Source organism: Eulemur rufifrons, chromosome 8 (assembly GCF_041146395.1).
Source record: "Eulemur rufifrons isolate Redbay chromosome 8, OSU_ERuf_1, whole genome shotgun sequence".
Classification (NCBI taxonomy): domain Eukaryota; kingdom Metazoa; phylum Chordata; class Mammalia; order Primates; family Lemuridae; genus Eulemur; species Eulemur rufifrons.
In genome coordinates this window covers 25,816,736-25,838,174 of record NC_090990.1, presented here as the reverse complement: position 1 = coordinate 25,838,174, position 21,439 = coordinate 25,816,736, and the positions used below count along the sequence as shown (strand labels likewise).

The window sequence follows — 21,439 nt, the reverse complement described above, 5'->3', positions numbered from 1 at the left end:
ACTGAAGGATATCTTACTGCTTCCAGATTTGGCCAATGATGAATAAAGCTGCTATAAACATCCATGTGCATGTTTTTGTGTGGATGTGTTTTCAACTCCTTTGGGGAAATACCAAGGAGTGTAATGGCTAGATTGCATGATAAGAGTAGGTTTCCTTTTATAAGAAACTAAAAAATTGTCTTGCAAAGCTACTGTTTTTTATTCTTACCAGCGATGACTGAGGTTTCCTGTTGCTCCACGTCCTCACTAGCATTTGCTGTTAGTGTTCTGAATCTGGCCATTCTCATAGGTGTGTAGTGGTATCTCGTTGTTTTAATTTGCATTTCCCTGATGACAGATGTGGAGCATCTTTCCATATGCTCATTTGCCATCTGTATATCTTCTTTGGTGAGATGGCTGTTAAGGTCTTTGGCCCATTTTTTAATCAGATTGTTTGTTTTCTTATTGTTGATTTTTAAGAGTTCTTTGTATATTTTAGATAAGTCTTTTATCAGATGTGTTCCAGTCTGTGTCTTGTTTTTTCATTCTTGTCACAGTGTCTGTTGAAGAGCAGAAAATTTTAATTTCAATGTAGTCCAACATATAATTTGTTTCTTTCATGGATCATGCCTTTGGTGTTATATCTAAAAAGTCGTTTCCAAACCCAGGGTAATCTAGATTTTCTCCTAGGTTATCTTCTGGAAGTTTATAGTTTTGCATTTTACATTTAGGTCTATAAATACATTTCGAGTTCATTTTTGTGAAGGATATAAGGTATGTATCTAGATACTTTGTTTTGTTTTTTGGAATGTGGATGTCCAGTTGTTCCAGCACCATTTGTTGAAAAGCCTATCTTTTCTCTGTTGTATTGCCTTTGCTCCTTTGTCAAAGATCGGTTAACTTTATTTATGTGGATCTATTTCTGAGCCCTCTATTCTGGTCTAATGATCTATGTGCCTATTCTTATGCAAATACCAAACTGTTGTGATGACTGTAGCTTTATAGTAAGTCTTGACATTGTGTTAGTCTTCCAACTTTGTTCTTCTCCTTCAATATTGTGTTAGTTATTCTGGGTCTATTGACTCTCTATGTACACTTTAGAATTAGTTTATCATTAGCCACAAAATAACTTGCTGGGATTTTGATTGGGATTGCATTGTGTCTATAAATCAAGTTGGGAAAAATTGACATCTTGACCATACTGGCTCCATGAACATGGAATGTCTCCCATTTATTTAGTTCTTCATTGATTTCTTTCATTAGAGTTTTGAGTTTTCCTCAAATATTATAGCTCTTATACGGATTTTGTTAGATTTATAACCTAATTATTTCTTTTCTTTGAACGCTAATATAAATAGTATTGTGGTTTTTATTTCAAATTCCACTTGTTCATTGCTAGTACATAGGAAAGTGATTGCCTTTTGTATATTAACCTTGTATCCTGCCACCTTGCTATAATTGATTCATTTGGAGTTTTACACATGACAGATGATCATGTCATCTATAAACAAAGACAGTTTTTTCAATTTCCCACATCCTCACCAATACTTATTTTCTGTTTTTTTTTTTTTTTAATAGTGGCTATCCTAATGAGTGTGAGGTGGTATCTTATTGTAGTTTTGATTTGCATTTCTCTAATGATTAGCAATGTCAAGCATTTTTTTTTGTGTGTTTATTGGCCATTTGTATACTTTCTTTGGAGAAAAGTCTGTGGAAATTCCTTACCCATTTTTGAATTGGGTTGTTTTTTGTTGTTGAGTTTTAGAGGTTCTCTATATATTCTGGATATTAATCGTTTATCAGGTATATGATTTACAAACATTTTATCCATTGCCTTTTTACTCTATTAATAGTGTCTTTTGATACACAATTTTTAAAAATTTTTTATTAAGCCAAATTTGTCTAATAATGTGTCTTATTACATTGATCAATTTTTGTATTTTGAACCGTCTTTACATTCCAGGAATAAATCCCACTTGTTCTTTTATTCATTTTGTTTTAACTTATATGTGTCTTTATATTTAAAGTAGGTTTCTTATAGACAAAACACAGTTGGGAATTATTTTTTGATCTGCTCTGACAATCTCTGTATTTTAATTGATACATTCAAATCATTGATGTTTAAAATGAGATTTGATATAGTTGGATTAATATCTGCCATATTTGTTACTGTTTTTTATTTGTTGCCCTTGTTCTTTGCTCCTATTTTTTGTCTTCTACCCTTTTTCTGCCTTTTGTGGTTTTAATCAAACACTTTTTTTCTTTTTTGAGACAGTATCTCACTCTGTTGCCCAGGCTAGAGTGCAGTGGCATCATCATAGCTCACAGCAACCTCAAACTCCTAGGCTCAAGCAATCCTCTTGCCTCAGCCTCCCGAGTAGCTGGAACTACAGGCTTGTGCCACCATTCTCAGCTAATTTTTTATTTTAGTTTTTATAGAGTCAGGGTCTCACTCTGTTTCTCAGGCTGTTCTTGAACTGCTGGCCTCAAGGGATCCTCCCACCTTGGCCACCCAAAGTGTTAGGATTACAGATGTGAGCCACTGCCGCCACCATTAATTGAGCATATTTTATGATTCCATTTCCTCTTTCTTAGCATATTAGTTGTACTTCTTTTTTTTTACTTTTTTTAGTGGTTACCCTAGAGTTTGCAATATATTAAATACACTTACAAATGATCCAAGTCCACTTTCAAATAATGTTACACTTCATTACAAGTAGTGCAAATACCTTATAATAACAAAATAATCCTAATTTCACCCTCCCATCCTTTTATCATTGCTGTTATTCATTTTGTTTACATATAAGCATACATAAGTATGTGTATATATACATATGAATACATTGTTGATATTATTTTGAACAAACTTAGATCAATTAAGAGAAATAAAATTTTTTATTTGACCTTCACTTATTCTTTCTCCATCATTCCTTTCTTTACGTAGATCCAAGTTTCTGACCTATACCATTTTCCTTCTCTATAAAGGATTTCTTTTCACATTTCTTGCAAAGCAGGTCTACTGGCAACAAATATCCTTAATTTTTGTTTGTCAGAGAACGTCTTTATTTCTCCTCATTTTTGAAGGATTATTTATCAGGGTACAGAATTCTAGGTTCGTGTCTTTTCTCTCAACACTTTGAATATTCCACTCCACTGTCTTCTTGCTTGCATGGCTTCTGAGGAAAAATCAGAGGTCATTCTTATCTTTGCTCCTCTGCATTTGTTACTGTTACCATGTTTCTCACTGTTTTCTGTTTGTTGCTTTGTTCTTTGCTTGTTCTTTGTAAGATGTATTTTTCCTCTGGCTTCTGTCAGGATTTTTTTCTTAATCTTTGTTTCTCCTTTGTTTTAAAATGATACGCCTACGGAGCATTTATCCTGCTTCGTGTTCTCTGAGCATCCTAGCTCTGTGCTTTAGTGTCTGACAGTAATTTGGGGAAAGTTAATATTGTTTCGGATCTTTTTTCTGAGTATTTCTCTTTCTTCTCCTTCTGGCATTTCCGTTAGGCATAGTTACACCTTTTGTTGTTGTCCCACAGTGCTTGGATGTTCTGTTGTGGGCAGGGGTTTCCAGTCTTTTTTTCTCTTTGCTTTTCAGTTTTAGAGGTTTCTGTTGAGATATCCTCAAGCTCAGAGATTCTTTGCTCAGCTGTGTTCAGTCTACTAATAAGCCCATCAAAGGCATTCTCGTTTCTGTTACTGCGTTTTTGACCTCTGGCATTTCTTTTTTTTTTTTTTCCTCTCAGAATTCTCATCTCTTTGCTAACCTTGCCCACCTGTTCTCACATTCTGTTCACTTTATCCATTAGCGCCCTTAGCATGTTAATCATAGTTGTTTTGAATTCCTGGTGTGATAATTTCAACATCCATCCTTGAGTCTGTTTCTGATACTTGTTCTGTCTCTTCAAACTGTGTTGGGGTTTTTTGTTTGTTTGTTTGTTTGTTTTGCCTTTTAATAGACTCTGTCTTTTTTTCTTGATAGTCACACATGATGTATTATGTAAAAGGAACTGCAGTAAATAGGCCTTTAGTGATGTGTGGTAAGGTGAGGGGGAGGCAGAAGCATACTATAGTCCTATGGCAGGTGTCAGTCTTTTAGTGAGCCTGTGCCCCTGGGCTATGAATGTCACAAGTGCTTCTCACTGCCCCCCACCCAGGTGGGACAGATGGCTAGAGTGGGCTGAACTGGGGGCATTTCTCTTCCACCAGCTCAGTCAGGCTCTGATGAAACCTCAGCAGGTTAGGCCCTGGGTAACTTGTTTCACCTGAGGACAAACGTGGTTAGGAATGGAGTGCTCCAGCATAGGTCAAAGTGGGTCCTTTTCGCCTCCCGCAGCACGTGGGGCTGTTTTTCCAGTATTCGCTGGGAGGACCTGGTTGAGTTCTGGAAGTAAAACTCACAGAAGTCCTGCGGGCCTGATGAATGGGTCTCCCTGGGGTTTTTGTCTCTTGGACTTGTCCAGATGAGCATCCAGCAACTTGTCAATGATGCTTTAGGTTTTCCTACCCCCACCCTGGTTGCCACGGAGGTTTCTGCTCCAGTAAGTTGTAATTCTATTCACCTATCTCCAATTTAGGGGGCAGTGCTTTGCCCTGTGACCTCACGTCGTTCACAGATCTGAGAAGAGTTGTTGATTTTTCAGATTGTTCGGCTTGTCACTGGTTGTTAGGACCGAGGGGCAACTTCCAAGCTTCTTAGGTATCGGTCCAGAAACTGCAAACCACTATATATTTTCTTAATTTTCAAAACAATTAAAACAATCCCAATACCCATCTACTGATGGATGGACAAATAAAATGTGGTGCATCCATACAGAGTAATATTGCTTAGCATTAAAGAGGAATAAAGTGCTGACACATGCTACGATATGGATACGCCTTAAAAACGCTATGCTAAAGGCAAGAAGCCAGACGCAGAAGGCCACATGTTGCATGATTCCATTTATGTGAGTTGTGCAGAAAAGACAAATCTCTAGAGACAGAAAGTAAATTAGCGGTTGCCTGAGGGTGGGAGTGAAAACTGTGATTGACTGTAAATGGACATGAAGGATCTTATTGGGTGACAAGAGGGTTCTAAAACTAGACTGTGGTGATTGTCACACAACTCAGTGAATTTACTAAAAATCATTGTACACTTAAAACAGGTGAATTTTGTAGGATGAAACTAGTACCTCAATAAAGTTGATTTTTAAAAAGAATAAAGATTTATTTGTAAAATATAGAAAAGCATTAAGCATTAAGAAAAGAATAAAGGTTTATTTATAAAATATAGAAAAGCATTAAGAACAAAATACGCAGTTTCCTTCTATTGTTTTTTTTTTTGTTTTGTTTTGTTTTTGAGACAGAGTCTCACTCTGTTGCCCAGGCTAGAGTGAGTGCCCTGGCGTCAGCCTAGCTCACAACAACCTCAAACTCCTGAGCTTAAGTGATCCTCCTGTCTCAGCCTCCCGAGTAGCTGGGACTACAGGCATGCACCACCATGCCCGGCTAATTTTTTCTATATATATTTTTAGCTGTCCATATAATTTCTTTCTATTCTAAGTAGAGATGGGGTCTCGCTCTTGCTCAGGCTGGTCTCGAACTCCTGAGCTCAAACGATCCGCCCACCTCGGCCTCCCAGAGTGCTAGGATTACAGGCGTGAGCCACCACGCCCGGCCTCCTTCTATTCTTTTGTTAATGACATAAATTCCTCCTCTTCTTCCTCCTCTTTTTTTTTTTTTATTATTTTCACCACCGACAAAACGTCTGGACTCTTCTTCCTCTTCTAAGGTGGGGTCTTACTGTATCTCCTGCAGAAACCTTCAATGTTCACTTAAAAATATATCATGGATATTTCCCGTCATTAAATTTTTGCTATTATATGGATATATGCTTCAGTTTATTTACTATTTCTCTGGTTGAATATCTCTAGATCTCCTTCCCCATATGTTATCCATGTGCCCATGGTTGCTGTCAGAGTCACTTCCTAGAAATCAAAGTATTGCATCAAAGACATGCACGTTTTTATTTAGGGCTTTTTATAAATTTCTAGCGGCCATGAAGAAAGGCTCAGTGTACTGGTTTCCCCTTCCGCCAACGCTTAAGCAGGTGTCTATTTCCAAACACCCTCACCAAAGCTGGCGTTTTACTTTATTTTATATCTTTACCCATTGATGAGCAAAAAATGATGTCTCCACTATTGGTTTAAATTGAGTTTATTTAATTACTAGGGAGTTGCACATTTCTTCAGTGTTAATAGCTCATTTGTATTATTTTCTTTTCTTTTGTGAAACATCCATACTTGTACTTGGTATATTTTTCTATTGGAATATTTGTCTTTTTTGTTGAGTACTAAGTGCTTTTTATAAAATCAAAATGTCATACTTTATACTGCTATATACGTTACAAATATTTTTTCCAAGTTTGTGTTTGCAATTTAATTTTGTGTATGGTACTTTTGATGTATAGACGTTTTATGTTATTTCTGTGGAGTTAATTTTTCTTCTGTGGTTTCTGACTTTATTGAAATGCTTAGAAAGGCCTCCTTCAAACCAATATTGTATAATATTCACCTATATTTTCTTCTTTGGTACTTCTATAGTATTTTCTCTCCTCCTTTTATTCTTTATCTACTAATATTTAATTCATCTGGAATTTATTTTATGTACAGATTAAGATTGGGTTCTAACTTAAATTTCTCCCAAATAATTGAATAATTGTCACAGTACAATTAATGAATAATTCATTCTTTACTTACTGATTAGAAATAGCCATCTCTATCATGTTTTAAATACTTATCTCTACTTGAGTCTCCTTCTGGGGGCTTTTTATCTTGTTCCAGTGATCTATTTGTGTTTGCCGATGCAATTACAACATGGAATTAATTATTTGGCTTCATGATATATTTTAAAAACTGGCAGTACAAGTCACCTCTCATAATTGTTTTTAAAACATGTTTTGATCATTATCTTATATTTGGTTTTCCAGATACATTTTGGAGTCATTTAGTCAAGTAAAAGAAAAATCCTTCCATGACTCTGATTTAAATTGTGTTAAACTGAAAAAATAATTTGGAAAAACGGACACGTCTATCCTTGAACCTTACTATTCAGGAACACATCATGCCTCCTCATTTGAGTTTATGTTTATATCTCTCACTTAAGGTGCTTTTGTTTTTGTCATTGTTTTAAAACTGGAATTGCACTCTTCTTCCTTGGTTTATTATTAGCTATTTAATATTTTTGCTGATATTGTAAAGGAAATTCATTTGCCATTAAGTTTTCTTACTGAATGTCACTGATATAAAGAAACACTGTTAATTTGTGCTAGCTGGTCATTTAACTTAACTCTCCTACTAGCTCTTACTGTTTTCATGTTTAGGGGTTAAGAGTTTTTGAGGGGGAGGCATCTATATCATTTGCAAATAAGAATTTATGTCTTTCCAAAAGTTGTGCCTCTAACTTCTTTTTCTTTTTTGTTTGATTGGTTAATGGTATGATATAAACCCTCATGCAGGCCTTTTTTAAATTCTTTAATGAGAATGCCTCTGGTGTTTCATCATTAGTATGATATTAAAGGCTGATTTGTGCTAAAGATGCTTCAAGGAAGTGTCTCTTCTAGTGCTATTTTATTAAGCACTCTTTCTTAACAGCAGTAGATATTGAATTTTATCAAATGCCTTCTTGCATTTTGTGATTTGATCATGTGGCTTTTTTTTTTTTTCCTCTTTTGAACTATTGATGGGGTGGAATGATATTCATAGATTTCTCTATATTGACAGTCTTAGATTCCTGGAATAAAATTCTGCGTGGTCATGGTACGTTATCCTTGTAATATTCGGGTAGATTCTACTTGCCAGAACTCTATTGAGGATTTTCACAGCAATATTAATAAGTTGGTAATCTTATTTCGGCCCTGTCAGGCTCTGTTATCGGGAATTTGCTGGTTGAGTGAAATGAACTGGGAGGATTTTCATATTTCTTATGCTCCAGCACAGTTTCTGTGTCGGGCAATTATCTAGGGTATTATTGAGTATTTCGGGGGCAGGGGGGACCTTGTCCATAAAACCTTCTGAGCCGAGCGCGCTTGCTAGAGCCCCGGCCTCCTCCCCACCGCACACAATCTCACCCACCGTCTCTCACAGGGGGGATCTTTGAGTACGCGGATGGCCCCAACGCCCAGGTCATGAATGCCGAGGAGCACGCCTTTCGATTTTCTGCCAACATCATCAACAGGAACAGGACTCTGCTGCCCAACACAACATTGACCTATGACATCCAGAGGATTCACTTCCACGACAGCTTCGAGGCCACCAAGAAGGGTGAGTGTGCAGCTCCTGGCTCTGTTTCCTTCCTGGCCTGGGGAGGGGGAGGGCTGCGGTCCAAGGCCCTGGGCACGGGCCAGAGCTCTGTCTTGCAGCCTTTCCCACCTGGTTTGGGGACCTGCCTCAGTCCCCGTTCAGCTCAGGCTGTGCCATCCCCAGGGAGGGGTGGGTTTTCTATCAAGAATTCCCAGGCCCTGTCAGAGGCTGTGAGGGAATGAGAGGGCAAGGTGGGGGGGCGGGGGGAGTCTAAGATTGGGCTGGACAGGAAGCAGTAGGGGGGCAGCCCAGGTCTCCAATGACCCTGAACCAAAGCAGGCATTTTCACACTTGGGTTTACTTTCATTGAAATCTGACCCAGAATGTCAATATTTAAAATACATATAAAACAGATGATTTATAAGTTCAAATATGCAACATTTACTTGCCATAAAAAGACTTCATGGAAAGAACAGAGCTGTTTCAGTGGCTACAACGACTTGACCCCAGAGGCTATGGATGACCCTTGAAGTCTGATATTGGCCCCAGTATTCAGTATGTTTCTATATTTTGTTTTGGCTGCATAATCATAAGAAAATCATAATTCATAAAAATAAGTTGTAATAAATCCAATTAAAGTTTTCCGACACCTGAATTTTTATAAATAAAATAAAAACAAAAATTGTACCACATCCTTCCCAAATAGTAAATGCATTTACTATAAACTCCAATGACTACACAGAAAGAACTGGAGAAATTTATTCTAAGGTCCTCACTAAAAAACAAAACAAGGTAACTTATCGATACCTGAATGAGCTAGCAGTTTCCAATATGGTATATAGCATACTTGACTACACAAATGTGCTTTTCTTTTTGTTACTGTTTTTTTTTTAAAAAAATATATAGGATGTGTGTGCATATATATATATTTTTTTTTTTTCAAATTCGATTTAAAGGCTTGCATAACTCTGGAAATAACTTCCATAGAACCCTAGAGTTCCATGCAACTCTGTTTAAAAATCTCAAGTTTTTTTTTTTTAATAATTCCAAAACTGTATTAGGTATCACCAAATAAAGTAAATAGATCTCTTAAGTTAGAGTTTTATTGAAAAAAAAAAATCTCAGGTCTAGAAGTCTCATTCCCAAAGAGACTAGGTCATCCTTCCCATAATATGCTATCGTAGCCCCTTGCTTTTCTCCTTAAAAGCCCCTATCATAATTTGTAGTTAAGTATCATGAGTGTTTAATGCCTTTCCCCCTTTCTCCAACACCACTGCAAGGAAGGCTCTCTGTTGTCAATTGATATACCCCTCTGGCACCTAAAAGACTGGTGTGTAGTAAATGCTCAATGAAATGATTAAGTGAATAAATGATATGAGAATGGGGTATGCAAACCTGAGCATGATTGCCCAGCCCCCCATCAGCTGAGCTTAGGGGACAGTGTCATCTGTGCTTCTTGGGAAGACTGAGACCCATCCACAGGAGACCAACACCCCTTGTCTTTCTAAGGGGTTCCCAGGATCTAATCAGGAACACCTTTCTGCCAGGCCAGGACCCTTGATCTCGTGGGCCCCCGGGTGCAGACCTGCCCAGGTGTTGCCTCCTGTTGGCTCTGTTCTCCAAAGCCCCATTGTGGATAAACATCTTAGCACAGAAAGACAGCACAGCATGGGCTTGGAGCCGGACTGCCTGGACTTGCATTCTAGCAACTCCGATATTAGTTGTGTGACCTTGGACAAAATACCCTGTGCCTCAGTTTCCTCATCTACAAAATGGATGCCTCTCTTTAAAGTGCTTAGCATAGAGTCTGGCACGTAGTAAATGCCATATAGGACTTTATTCTTATTGCCCTTGGCTGCCTTGCCCACCACGTGCTGAACCATCAGGTCAGGGGCCAACTCCTGTGTCCCGCCCTCCTAGCCTTGTGTGCCGAAGGTCAGAGGGTCCCTGATACTGAGCATAGTCACTACTGACATTTTTGACGGTGCTCCCCTGAATGTCAGAGCCAACCTGCAGACAGATGAGAGGCACCCCACTCTGGTTTAGCCCCAAAGAGTGGTCCTTCACCCATGACCCCTCTCCCGGCGCTGGCATGCCCTCCTCCCTGCCCGTGTCCTCCTGGTCTCATTCCAGCATGCCCTGCGGCCGACACTGTGCAGTGGAGTGTCCACCTTCCTGCTGAGTGTCCATGCTGACACTCTCTACCTGGCCTTGTCCAACTACAAAATGACTGAACTCAACCAAAACTGCTCAGTAAAAAGGTCAGGACACAGAACAAACGCCTGGAGTCAGAACACAGATGCCCACATGCGTACAACCACCCCCAAAGGGCAAGGTTGGGTTTCTGTCCATTTTTTCTAGAAATTACTAAAATAGTATAATGACTCCTTGGTGCTGCACTTGCAATTCAGCACAGGGACCTTCGCCAGCCAGGAAGGGAGCCCAGGGCAGAGTTTAGAGCCTTCCCAGAGGCATTTCCTCCAGGGGCTAATAGTCCCACCCTATGTGCAGCAGCCAGGTCATTGGTGAACAGGACCAAGACAGAAACCCCCAGCTCCTGGAGGTCCTGCCCTGGGCTTCCAAGTGACCAGAGCCACAGCACCACCACTGCCACCAGATCACATGACTTGCTTGCTTACAACCTTGGATGGTGTGTTCTTCCCACAAATCATCCTCAGAGCCCTGGGAGGCCTGGCCCGTCTAGCTGCAGCCTGACCTTCCAGCCACATCTGTGCCATTTGCTCCTCAGCCTCTGGGTTCTGGCCATACCTGTCATCCTCAGGGTGCTGTGCTTGCTCCCACCTCATAGCTTGTGCGCACACTGTTCCCTCTGCATGTAATTCCCTTTCCCCAGCCCACCCCTCTCCTGCCTTTGCTGAGCCAACTCATCCTTCTGCTCTCAGGCTTCTGTCCTCAGGGATGCCCACCCTGAGCCCCCAGACGAGGTCAGGTCTCCTTGCTTCCATCTCATAACACTCTGGACTTTTCTTCACAACCTTGACCTCTGTGTGATGTGTGTGTGTGTGTGTGTATGTGTGTGTGTGTGATTGTTGTCCATTTCTTCCACTAGACTGCAAGCCTATTACCTTTTCACTGCTCCACTGTAGAACCTAACACGGGCCTGGCACACAGGAGGCACCAAATCAGTATTGGTGGTTTGGTTGGATACACAAATGAAGGAATGAGTGAATTCCCAGTGGGAGACAGGCCCTGCCCTTCACAAGTCACACTCAAGGGGTAGAAAGCTGGGCCATAGGGCTAATGGCTAGAATAGCTGGAAAATGGGAGAGAGCCACATGTGTGCTGTGGCACAAGCAGGAGGGCTTCCTGGAGGAGGAGAACTTTGAGTTGAGCTTTGAAAGATGGTGGCAAAGAGTAAGGGATGGGGTAAGGCAGAAAGTGGAGTGGAAAATGCAAGTTATTAGAAGGAGGCCAATTTATGTAGTTGAAAATCCTCTGTTGAGCACCCATGGTGTGCTGGGTGCCGTGGATCCCGAGGTGGGCAAGGCGAGGTGGCCAGTCCCTGCCACCATGGAGCTTATATCTAGTGTCTGAAACAACAGATGCAGGACTGGGAGTTGCAGGAGAGAGTGCAGGAAAGGGAGAGTGGACCCTTGCTTGGCCAAGGAGTGTTGGGTTATAAGAAACAGACGCCTACTCAAGCTGGCTCAGGAAAAACGCAGCGACCACCCAAATTGAAATACAGACAGTGCAACCCTTGGGAAGCCTCCCTCGTGCCCCTAGTTGTTACCCACTGAAGGTCACCGTTATCCTGACTGCTGGTGCCCCACGCTGGTTTGCCTGTTTTTGAACTTTACATGAATAGAATCATCCAGTGTCTACCTTTCTGAGCCTTGCTTCTTTTGCTCTACAGTACAGCCGTGAGAGTCACCTATGCTGTTGAATATAGTAGCAGCCCATTGCTCTTCACTGATGTATAGTGTTCCACTATATTAATACAAACATGCCACAGTTTTTTTAAAATCCATTTTACTTTTGTTGCACCTTTCAGTTGCTTCTGCTTGGAGCTATTATATGCGGTGCTGCTATGAACATTCATGTAGATAGCTCTTGGTGCACATACACACTCACTTGTGTCGGGTGTATACTCAGGAGTGGACGTGCGGGGGTCATAGGACGTGCCTAAGTCCAGCCAGTTTTCCAGCATTGCTGTGCCAGTTTGCACTCCCTCCCGCAGTGCCGGAGAGCTGCAGGTGCACTGCGTCTTCTCTAACACTTGGGAAAGTCAGTTTTATTTTTACATTTGGCTGTTCTATTGGTTTATGTTGTTCTAGTGGCTTATGTAATGAGTATCTCATCGTGGTTTTATTTTGTATCTCCCTGATGATTAGAGACAGGGAACACATGTCTTCTGCTAGTAGGCCATTTGAATATTCTCTTTCTTGGAGGACGTTTTTGAGCCTTTCAACCACTTTTTAAAATTGAGTTGCTAGTCACTTTCTTGTTGATTTTTAGGAGTCCTTTATATATTCTTGATAAGAGTCCTTTGTTGGAGATTATATATACACACACACATATATAATATATGATATATACATATATAATATATGATATATACATATATAATATATGATACATATATCATATATCCATTGCACCTGGGCTTGCCTTTATATTCTCTTAGTAGTTTCTTTTGAAGAGCAAAGTTCTTAATTTAAAGAAGTCTAATTTTTCAATATTTTTCCATTATGATTAAGGTCTTTTGTGTTGTTTAAACAGTCTTTGTCTATCCTAAGGTCATGAAGATACTCTCCCATGTTTTCTTCTAGAAGCTCTGTTGCTTATCTTTCGTAGCTAGTGCTATGATCTCAAATTGACAGTGGGGAGTAGCGGTTGAGGTTTATTTTTTCTCTGTAGGGCTGGTGGGAGTGAAAGCTTCAACTCCTCGGGAGCATTGTTTGACAGTATCCACTAAAGCTTGTGCCTACAAGAACGTTTCTAGCCATTTTAGTGATAATAACCACAAGTTGGAAATAACTTAAGGGGCCATCAACAGGAGAATGGATGGATTGGCGTGTAATTATACAATAGAATTTTAATCAAAAATAAAAAAGAACAAACTTGCTCCACACAACATTCTGGAGGCACCTCGCAGACGTAGTGTTGAGTGAGAGAAAAGTGGGTGCCCCCAGGGGAGGGAGTAGTGTGCTGCAGATATTGCCTGGGAAGGGGCAAGAGGGAACCTTCTTAGGTGTTGGAAATGTTCTACATCTTGACCAAGGTAGTACATGATACGTGAGTGCCTGGGATACATGAGTGCAGTTATAGGTAAAAATTCATAAAAGGCATGCACCTAAGATGAATGCACTTTATTACATTGTGTTATGTCTCAATTTAAAAAAATGAAGTGGCACCTTTCTGCATCCTCAGTGTCCCTCTGATGACATGCACAAGGCAGATAACATCCCTCTGCTGGTGGGAAGTGCCACCGTCTGACCCCGGGGGCGTTTCTGCCGTTGGGTCGCACTCCCTATAGGGTACCCTCCATCCCTTGGGGAAGCCTCATGTTTCTTTTCTCATGTTATTTTTTTCTTTTGATCTTTGGGTTTTTAAACAGCATTCCTCAGGAGTGTCTTTAGGACTCTTCCAGGGGGTGGACTTGGGCCTAATTCTAACTAATCCAGTGGAATTCATTTTCCCCAGATGGAAGTTCTTGTCGCCGCTCCCTTCCCCACCAGCTGGGACCAGCCACCTCGGGCCATGTGGGTGAGGGGCTCAGAGGCACAGAGCCTGGCACTGCCCGCCCCCGCCAGCTCCAGTTGCGTTAGTCCCTCCCTCCGCATGAGGCCCAGGAGGCCTTTCCCTATTAAAAGGGACTTTCACTTATTGTCTTTATCTTTAAATGTTTTGTGGAAAATTAAAAGATGAGTGACTGCCAGGCAGCGCCCGCGCCAGCCGCCCAGAGCGTGCCTGTGTTCTCTTCCAAGCCTGGCCGGAGCGGGCCTGGAATCGACCCAGCGCTCCCCAGGCTCCTCTGCCTTCACTTATTCTCCGGGCTGCTCAATTCCTTTTAAGACACAAATTGATTGGGATAATTTTTGCTATAACTACGATTGCCATGGAAAGGGGGGTGGGGGGAAGACATTCAGGCTGTGGACTCCCGCAATGACTGTGAACCATTGAGTTACTGTAAAATGACCAGAAAATGGATTCAAAATTGAAGCCACAAATAATGTAATTACTGCAGTGCGCTCAGGGCTGCCAGAACAAGGGCTGGCTGCTGCCCTGGAAACATCTGGAGGAAAAGCTGCCACGGCTGCTGCTGTGGCCACAACCCCTGCCCTGGTCCCTCTGGGGCGGCAGGGCTCTTCCCGGCTGGAAGGTCCTCAGAGGATGGAAGGAGCATGGAGGGGCCAGGAAAAGAGATGTGGAGAGAGGCCAATGTGGTGAAATAGGGGAAGGGCAGGACTGAGGCCTCCTGCTAGCCTAGAGTGAGGTCTAATCGCTGTGTCTGGCAGAATGAAACCCAGTGGGTCATCGTCATGTCACCACTGACACTGCTTTCAACACCAGTACACCAGCGCCACAACGACTGTCATCAGCAGCAACAATGGCATATCACCTCCACTCTAACAATATCTGTACCTCCATCACCACCCCTACTGTCATCATCTCCATCATTGCCATGACAACAGCATCGTCAACGCCACCCATCTCGTCAATGCCAACACCACCACCACCATCCCACTGACACTGTCATCACCATCATCATTCCTATCGTTATCACCAGTACCCTGAGGTCATTGACACCTTTCTCATCGTCGATTTCATCAACACCAACATCAACATTGCCATCTCACCATTACCGTCACGACATCAACATCGTCCTCAATTTCACCCTCATCAACGCTGTTGATCAACACCTTCACCACTGTCGTCAACAGCCTCACAAAATGGTCTTCCACATCACAGCTACTACTTCAGTTACCTTTATCATCCTCCTCACAGCTGACGTCAAATCAAAGTCACTTCCTTCAACAGCACTCTTGTAACCCTCTGATCGTCGTACCTTGTGTTTGGTCTGCTGTCCCCTGCCTCACTCAGACGGGATGCCCAGCTGGGGCATGACCTAAGAGATGGGCTGTATAAGGGTGGGCATGAGGGGGAAGCATGTGCCTGCCTGCGTCAAGGCATAGATCAGAGGGGGAATCCACAAGGCAGATGCTTGGAGGAGGTGGTGGCGGCAGTGACATACGCAAGTCATTCACCCGAGTCTTCAACCAGAAGGTCTTAGGGGAGGATGAGAGCATAGAGCCAGGGACAGAAACCACAGACATCAGGGAACAGCCAGCCTTCAAAACAGAGGTAGGAGGAGAGCATGAGAGAAACCTACCAATTTTATAGGGTGCCACAGCCTCAGGCTTGGACAAGAGTGAGAGACCAGTCCTGGAAAGTTGTCACTAACTGTCACTATCTCGTCTGTGTTGATGTCCAACCTCCATGGCCACAGAGTGACTCACACGTGGCCCCTTTCCTCAGAGAGTGCCTCACCTTAAGGTGACAAGGTGGTGGGGACAGACACCCAGCACACCAGACAGCAGAAGCATCGCGTGAGTGGGCAGGGAGAAAGCAGGTCAGAGCATGGCCCCCGGGAGGGCGCTGAAAAGGAGAACTGTCCCTAAATTTGACAATTTACCAACAAGCCCCGAGTTCCTATATTCGAAGCCTTTATTGTCACTGGTTTGCCTGACATGCACACTCACACAAAGGGTGACAAGAGCAGGGACAAAATGCTGCTTCCCTGTCTTGGCCTGCAGAACCACAGAAGCACCAGGAAGACGTCACGTGTCCCGCTGCTTGTCCTCTACTGCACCTGGCATTGGTCACAAGGAGTCCTGGGTCACCAGCAGATGCCCTCTGTGTGGCGCTGCTGCTGTTCTGTCCCGTGTTCCAGGTGGTTCCGGAAGACTCCTAAAAATAACTAGCCGGCCTCCGACATTGCCTCATCTTTCACCCAGGTCATAAGTAGCACTCTCTGCTGTTCTTGGGGCAAGTACAAATTTCAGGAAAAATGACTTCTTTACATAATATCTCCTATTTCTAAGAGGCAATGGGGTTGGTGGATGTTATTCAAGAGGAAAAATACTCGAAGACCACACGTTCTGATGGATTCGAGACCACCCTGTATCTCTGGATCAATTCATACCACCCTTAAGCCCAGGCAGGAGGGACCCTTTCCCAGGACCTGTGCTGTGGATGTCCTGCCCCCTTCCTCCTCTCTCCTCCCAGGACAAGGGGTCAGTGGGACCAAGGGGACTTACTCACTAGGAGCCTGTGCCCTGCCCTTCCAGACTTTGCTTGAAGTTTCTAGAACCCTGAACTTCCTGCCCAGCGGGCCCTGAGCCCACTTCCAGGGCTTGCATGAGCCACTTCCAGGGCCCGCATGAGCCTCTTCCCTGGGCCTGTCCTCTGGGGGAGAGCCGTGCGTCCAGGGTGCACACTCCTAGGCCCTGGGGGTGACCAAGGGGCAGCTATTTGCAGGGGGTGTGGGCAGTGCATGGCCATGGAGCGTGCAAGGCCCTCATGGTCCAGGTTGGAGCCGGTGGTGAAAGGGAAGGGGACAGGGTGGGGGCTGGTGCCTCCCTCCCACGTCATGTCTGTGAGCGGTCTCTATTCCCACCTGACTTCCCAGCTTGTCATGAAGGTGCATTTGTCAAGGTAGGAGAAAAGGACATGCTTCACTTAACAGTTTATTAGCTTGATGTACAACATGTAAATATTCAGCGACGTGGTACGTGGGCTTCCACGTGTACTCTCGGCCTGGGCCTTGCAAATCTTAGGGGTGGGCCTGGGCCCAGCAGGTCACTCCCGGAGGCCCTCGGGGCAGCCAGGACAAGTCTGAATCCACAGTGTATTCCCCTTGGGCACTCTGCCTCGCCTCCTCCCGTGTACATCATGTGTTCATACGTGTGCATGTAGTGTCATTCCCATGCCCATGGGCAGGTGAGCTTGCTCATGTTTTATTGGTGGGTTGCTGATGGTTCTAAGTGGCAGAAGACCAAAACCTAAATGGCTTAAGTATTTTGCAAATCCAGAGTCCAGGGTTTCACTTGGCGGGGGACTCATATTTCTCTCTCTCTGGGCTATGCTCACCTCCACACCAACAACTTCCACAGACAAGTGCCACTCTTTCTGTAGGAGCACAAGATGGCTGCTGCAGCTCCAGGTCTTACTTCCTCCCACGCTCAGTGAAAGCGGAATGTGCCCTTTCCCAGCCCCCTGGAAGCTCACGGCATCCCATTGGCTCTGACAGGTCACATGACCATCCTCTACACCAATGGCCATGGACTGGGGAAGGGCAGTGAGTGGTCAGCCTGGGTGCCAGTCACATGCTCTGTACCTGTGGGCCAAGAGTGGAAGAGGGAGGCAGGCCCCAGGGAGAATTTGGGACAGCTGCCGGAAGAAAGGGGGGTGACTCCTGGACAGCCCTCCCCCCAGAGTGACCCTAAGAGGTCACATTGTTATGGATCTTTCAGGCAAAGTCCCTCATTTGGGCCCCTGGGTCTGCTTGTCTGGTGACCCCAGATAAGCGGAAGCACCTGCTGTCTCTCCTGCCTGAGCCCTCGGGCTCCTCCAAGAACAGGAACCGTTTGGAGGCAGGGACTGGGCATTCCTTCGACATTCCAGTGTTGACTCAGCACTGCAGAGACAGCAGTACACAACATAGAGCAAGCCCTGGCCTCTTTGGGACTCACATTCCAGTGGAAGGAGAAAGTCAACAGATGAACACGACTTCTGGTGGTCTTTAATAAGGATAGAAATAAAACAGGGTATGGGCTTAGGGTGTGTGGTGGGACAGGAGTTGCTATGACAAGTCGGTCAGTGCTGGCCTCCCTAATAAGACACACAGACACAGAGACCTGAAGGAAGAGAGGAAAGGAGTCATGAGGATATGTCAGGGAAAAGATCCCAGCCAGAGAGGACAGCAAGTGCAAAGGCCCTGAGGCAGGAGTGCGCTTAGTGTGTTTGAGGAGCATCATAGAGGCCAGTGGGGCTTGAGTGCTGCAAGGGAGGGAAAGAAGGAGGGGAGACAAAGTCAGAAGAGTGCTGGGGTGGGGACAAGGGCAGGGAGGAGCTGCAACAAGTGGGGCCTCTTTGGCCACCGTGAGGACTTTGGCCATTACGCTGAGATGGGAGCCCTCGGAGCAAAGGAGTGACGGCACCTACCTTACGCTGTGACAGGCTGTCTGGTTGCTGAGTGCAGAATAGACAGCAGGGAGGGTGACTGAGGAGCTTCTGCAGGAATCCCAGCAAAATACCCCAGTGGCTTGGACCAGGGGGAGGGGGAGTGGCAAGAAGGGCTCAGATCGTGATGCGTATTGATGGCGAAGCAGCAGGAGTTGCTGATGGATTGGGAAGTGGGTGTGAGAGGACGAGAAGAATTAAGACAAAATCAAGGCTTTTGGCATAAGGCCTGGGACACGGAGCTGCCATTCCTGAGGTGGGGAGGCCCGGAGGGGAAGCGGGGATGTGCTAGGTCCGGGGAGCGTCTTAGACACACAGGCGGCGATGCGAGTGAGAGGTGAGCTGCACCGGTCAGATTTTAGGAAGAGGTTAGGCTGGAGGCTGAAGCTTTAGTCACCAGCCAGGAGATGTGTGATTCCTGTTTCTTTCCCAAGTTCCCCCAGACGGGACCTGGCGCAGAGCTGGTGACGCTATCACAGCAATAATAACATCAAAGGTGACGATCATTTCTTTGTCACGAGTGCTACCTTAGGACCAGGCACTGTGCTCTGGTCTCACACATGTCACCTCGCTCCACCTTACTCCGATCCCATGAGGTAGGGACTCTTGGAGCCCCAACTTCCAGGTGAGCAAAGTGAGATTCAGAGAGACAATCCGTTGTCTGCCCTCCGAGGGTGGTTGCCGTTTGTCCCACGTGCTTACAGGGTCATCGGAGTCACTGACCGCCCCCCATGCCCACAGCCCCGCGCTGACCCGTGTGCTGCCCCTCCCTCTGTTGCAGCCTGTGACCAGCTGGCGCTGGGCGTGGTGGCGATCTTCGGGCCCTCGCAGGGCTCCTGCACCAATGCCGTCCAGTCCATCTGCAACGCCCTGGAGGTGCCCCACATCCAGCTGCGCTGGAAGCACCACCCGCTGGACAACAAGGACACCTTCTACGTGAACCTCTACCCCGATTACGCCTCGCTCAGCCACGCCATCCTCGACCTGGTCCAGTACCTCAAGTGGCGGTCGGCCACCGTGGTCTACGATGACAGTACAGGTGGGTGGCTGGGGCAGGGGTGAGGGGGGACAGAGCCTCAGGATCGGGTCTCTGTCTGTTTTTCCAGTACAACTGCTTCTAGGGAAAGGGCTGTGTCCCACACCCCAACTTCACCTGGTCACACACACCCCGTGCCCGCTCACACTCCCGTGCACACCAGCCACGCTCACACCTCACTCAACCCCAGCTCACCTCACACCTGCCTCACACCTTGCCCACACTTCCACCTCCACCCTCAGCAGCGTGAGTGCTCAGGTCTGCCCTTGGCACCCACCTAGCACCAACATGCACACCTGCAAGCCACGCCCACACCTGCCCACACTCTCACACTCACTCAGCCCGTCTGCAGCAAACATGTCCACTCACACCTGCACACTCTCACACGCAGCTTACTTGTGGTAGGGTGTAATGTTACGTGTGTACACGCTGGAGCAAAACCTCCTGGTTTTAAATCTTAGCTCTATCACCTGCTGGAGGTGCAGCCTCTTTGTGCCTCAGTTTCCTCATCTGTAAAATATGACGGGTGTAATGCAGAAGCACCTGGCACACAGTGAGTGCTCACTGAAGGTTCGTTCTTCCGATCATCCTCACACCTGCACCCCACCACACACACTCACCTCCACCTGCACTCACACGCAAAGACACCTGTACACGCCCAGCCATACACACAGACACCAGCCTTTGCGCTACCCACTTGACCTTGGACCCCAGCCAAGGCCAGGCCTGCAGAAGCAAGCACCGGGCTCTTGTTGCATTCTCCCAGGGCAGAGGGAGGAAATGGGCTCCAGGGCCTAAGGCTGGACTCCCTGGTGTAGAGGCCCCTGTCCCACACGCTCTGCCAGCTGGACCTAACCCCAGCATTCTACTGGGGAGGACCTGCTGGACCCATTCCTGCCCAACCTTTCAAGTCCAGCCTGGGCCCTTCCAGAAAACTCTTGCTGCAGCGTGTTTCCCCTGCCTCTCAAGTCTCAGGCCCTTCATTGTGGGCACAGAGCACACACTTAGCAGATATCCACTAACAAATCCAGCAAACGCATTCTGGGCCTTTTCTTTGGACCCCATCCATCGCTGGAAGCTGGGGATACCTGGGTAAATAAAACTCAGTTCTTGGTCCTGGCAGGCTCTGCATCGTAGGGGAGCACAGACAGGTACCGCATAGCTCCCTGTATGCAGCCGTGTGCAGAGGGCTGGTGGGCTGCAGTAAGTCACAAACAGGCCTGAGCAGCAGGAAGGGGGAGGGGGAGGAGAGCCACAGGGGGAGCTGAGCACTGCCTGGACCCTCCCTTCATCCTGAGTCGTCCTCACGAGGGTCTGCAGGACAGGCACGGACCTGGAGAGTCCTCTAGTGACAGGAGAGGAGTGCTTCTGGATTCTACATTTAAAAAAGACCACTGTTGCCTACTCAGAAGCAAGTGGTACAGGTGTGATCTCATTTAAGGCCATGAAAACCTCATAGTAACTCTATGGGGTGATAAATTAGAAATGAGGAGCCTGTGGCTCAAAGAGGCGCTGTGTCCTGCCTACTGTCACCCGGCTAGTGAATGTCAGAGCCACACATACCCACAGGCCTGTTGGAGTCCTCATAGCCAGCGTGGAGCTATTTCTTCTCCTCCTCTTTCTTTCCAAAGACTCGAGTCTCAAGACATTTCTTAGTCCAGCCTCTTAAGAGAGAGTGACCTTGGCAAGTCACTTAACCCATCTAGCCTCGCTCTTCCCACGTGTCAAGAGCTGCCACAACAAGCCTCGCAAGAGCCCTCCAGCTCTCAGCTGCCCGTGATTCAATGTCAGCTCTTGATTACACCCTAATGGGCAGTGGAAATAGTAGGGAGAGACTCCTCGGAAAGTTGTTTATTTCACTTGGGCTTCTACAAGCATCTGTTGAGTTCCTGCTATACGCAAAGCACCAGACAGGAGATCCCTGAGAGCAGGGACCCCC

The 21,439-nt window shown here is 45.4% G+C and overlaps 1 protein-coding gene across 1 annotated transcript in view; it reads left to right on the top strand.

The window, feature by feature from the left end:
- The window catches only part of GRIK3 (glutamate ionotropic receptor kainate type subunit 3), a 216,970-nt gene that overhangs the window by 121,047 nt on the left and 74,484 nt on the right, over positions 1-21,439 (top strand). Inside the window, exons 2-3 of the mRNA XM_069477688.1 lie at positions 8,103-8,279; positions 19,246-19,503. Coding sequence (XP_069333789.1) covers positions 8,103-8,279; positions 19,246-19,503 — 435 coding nt within the window. The remainder of the gene's footprint in view (positions 1-8,102; positions 8,280-19,245; positions 19,504-21,439) is intronic.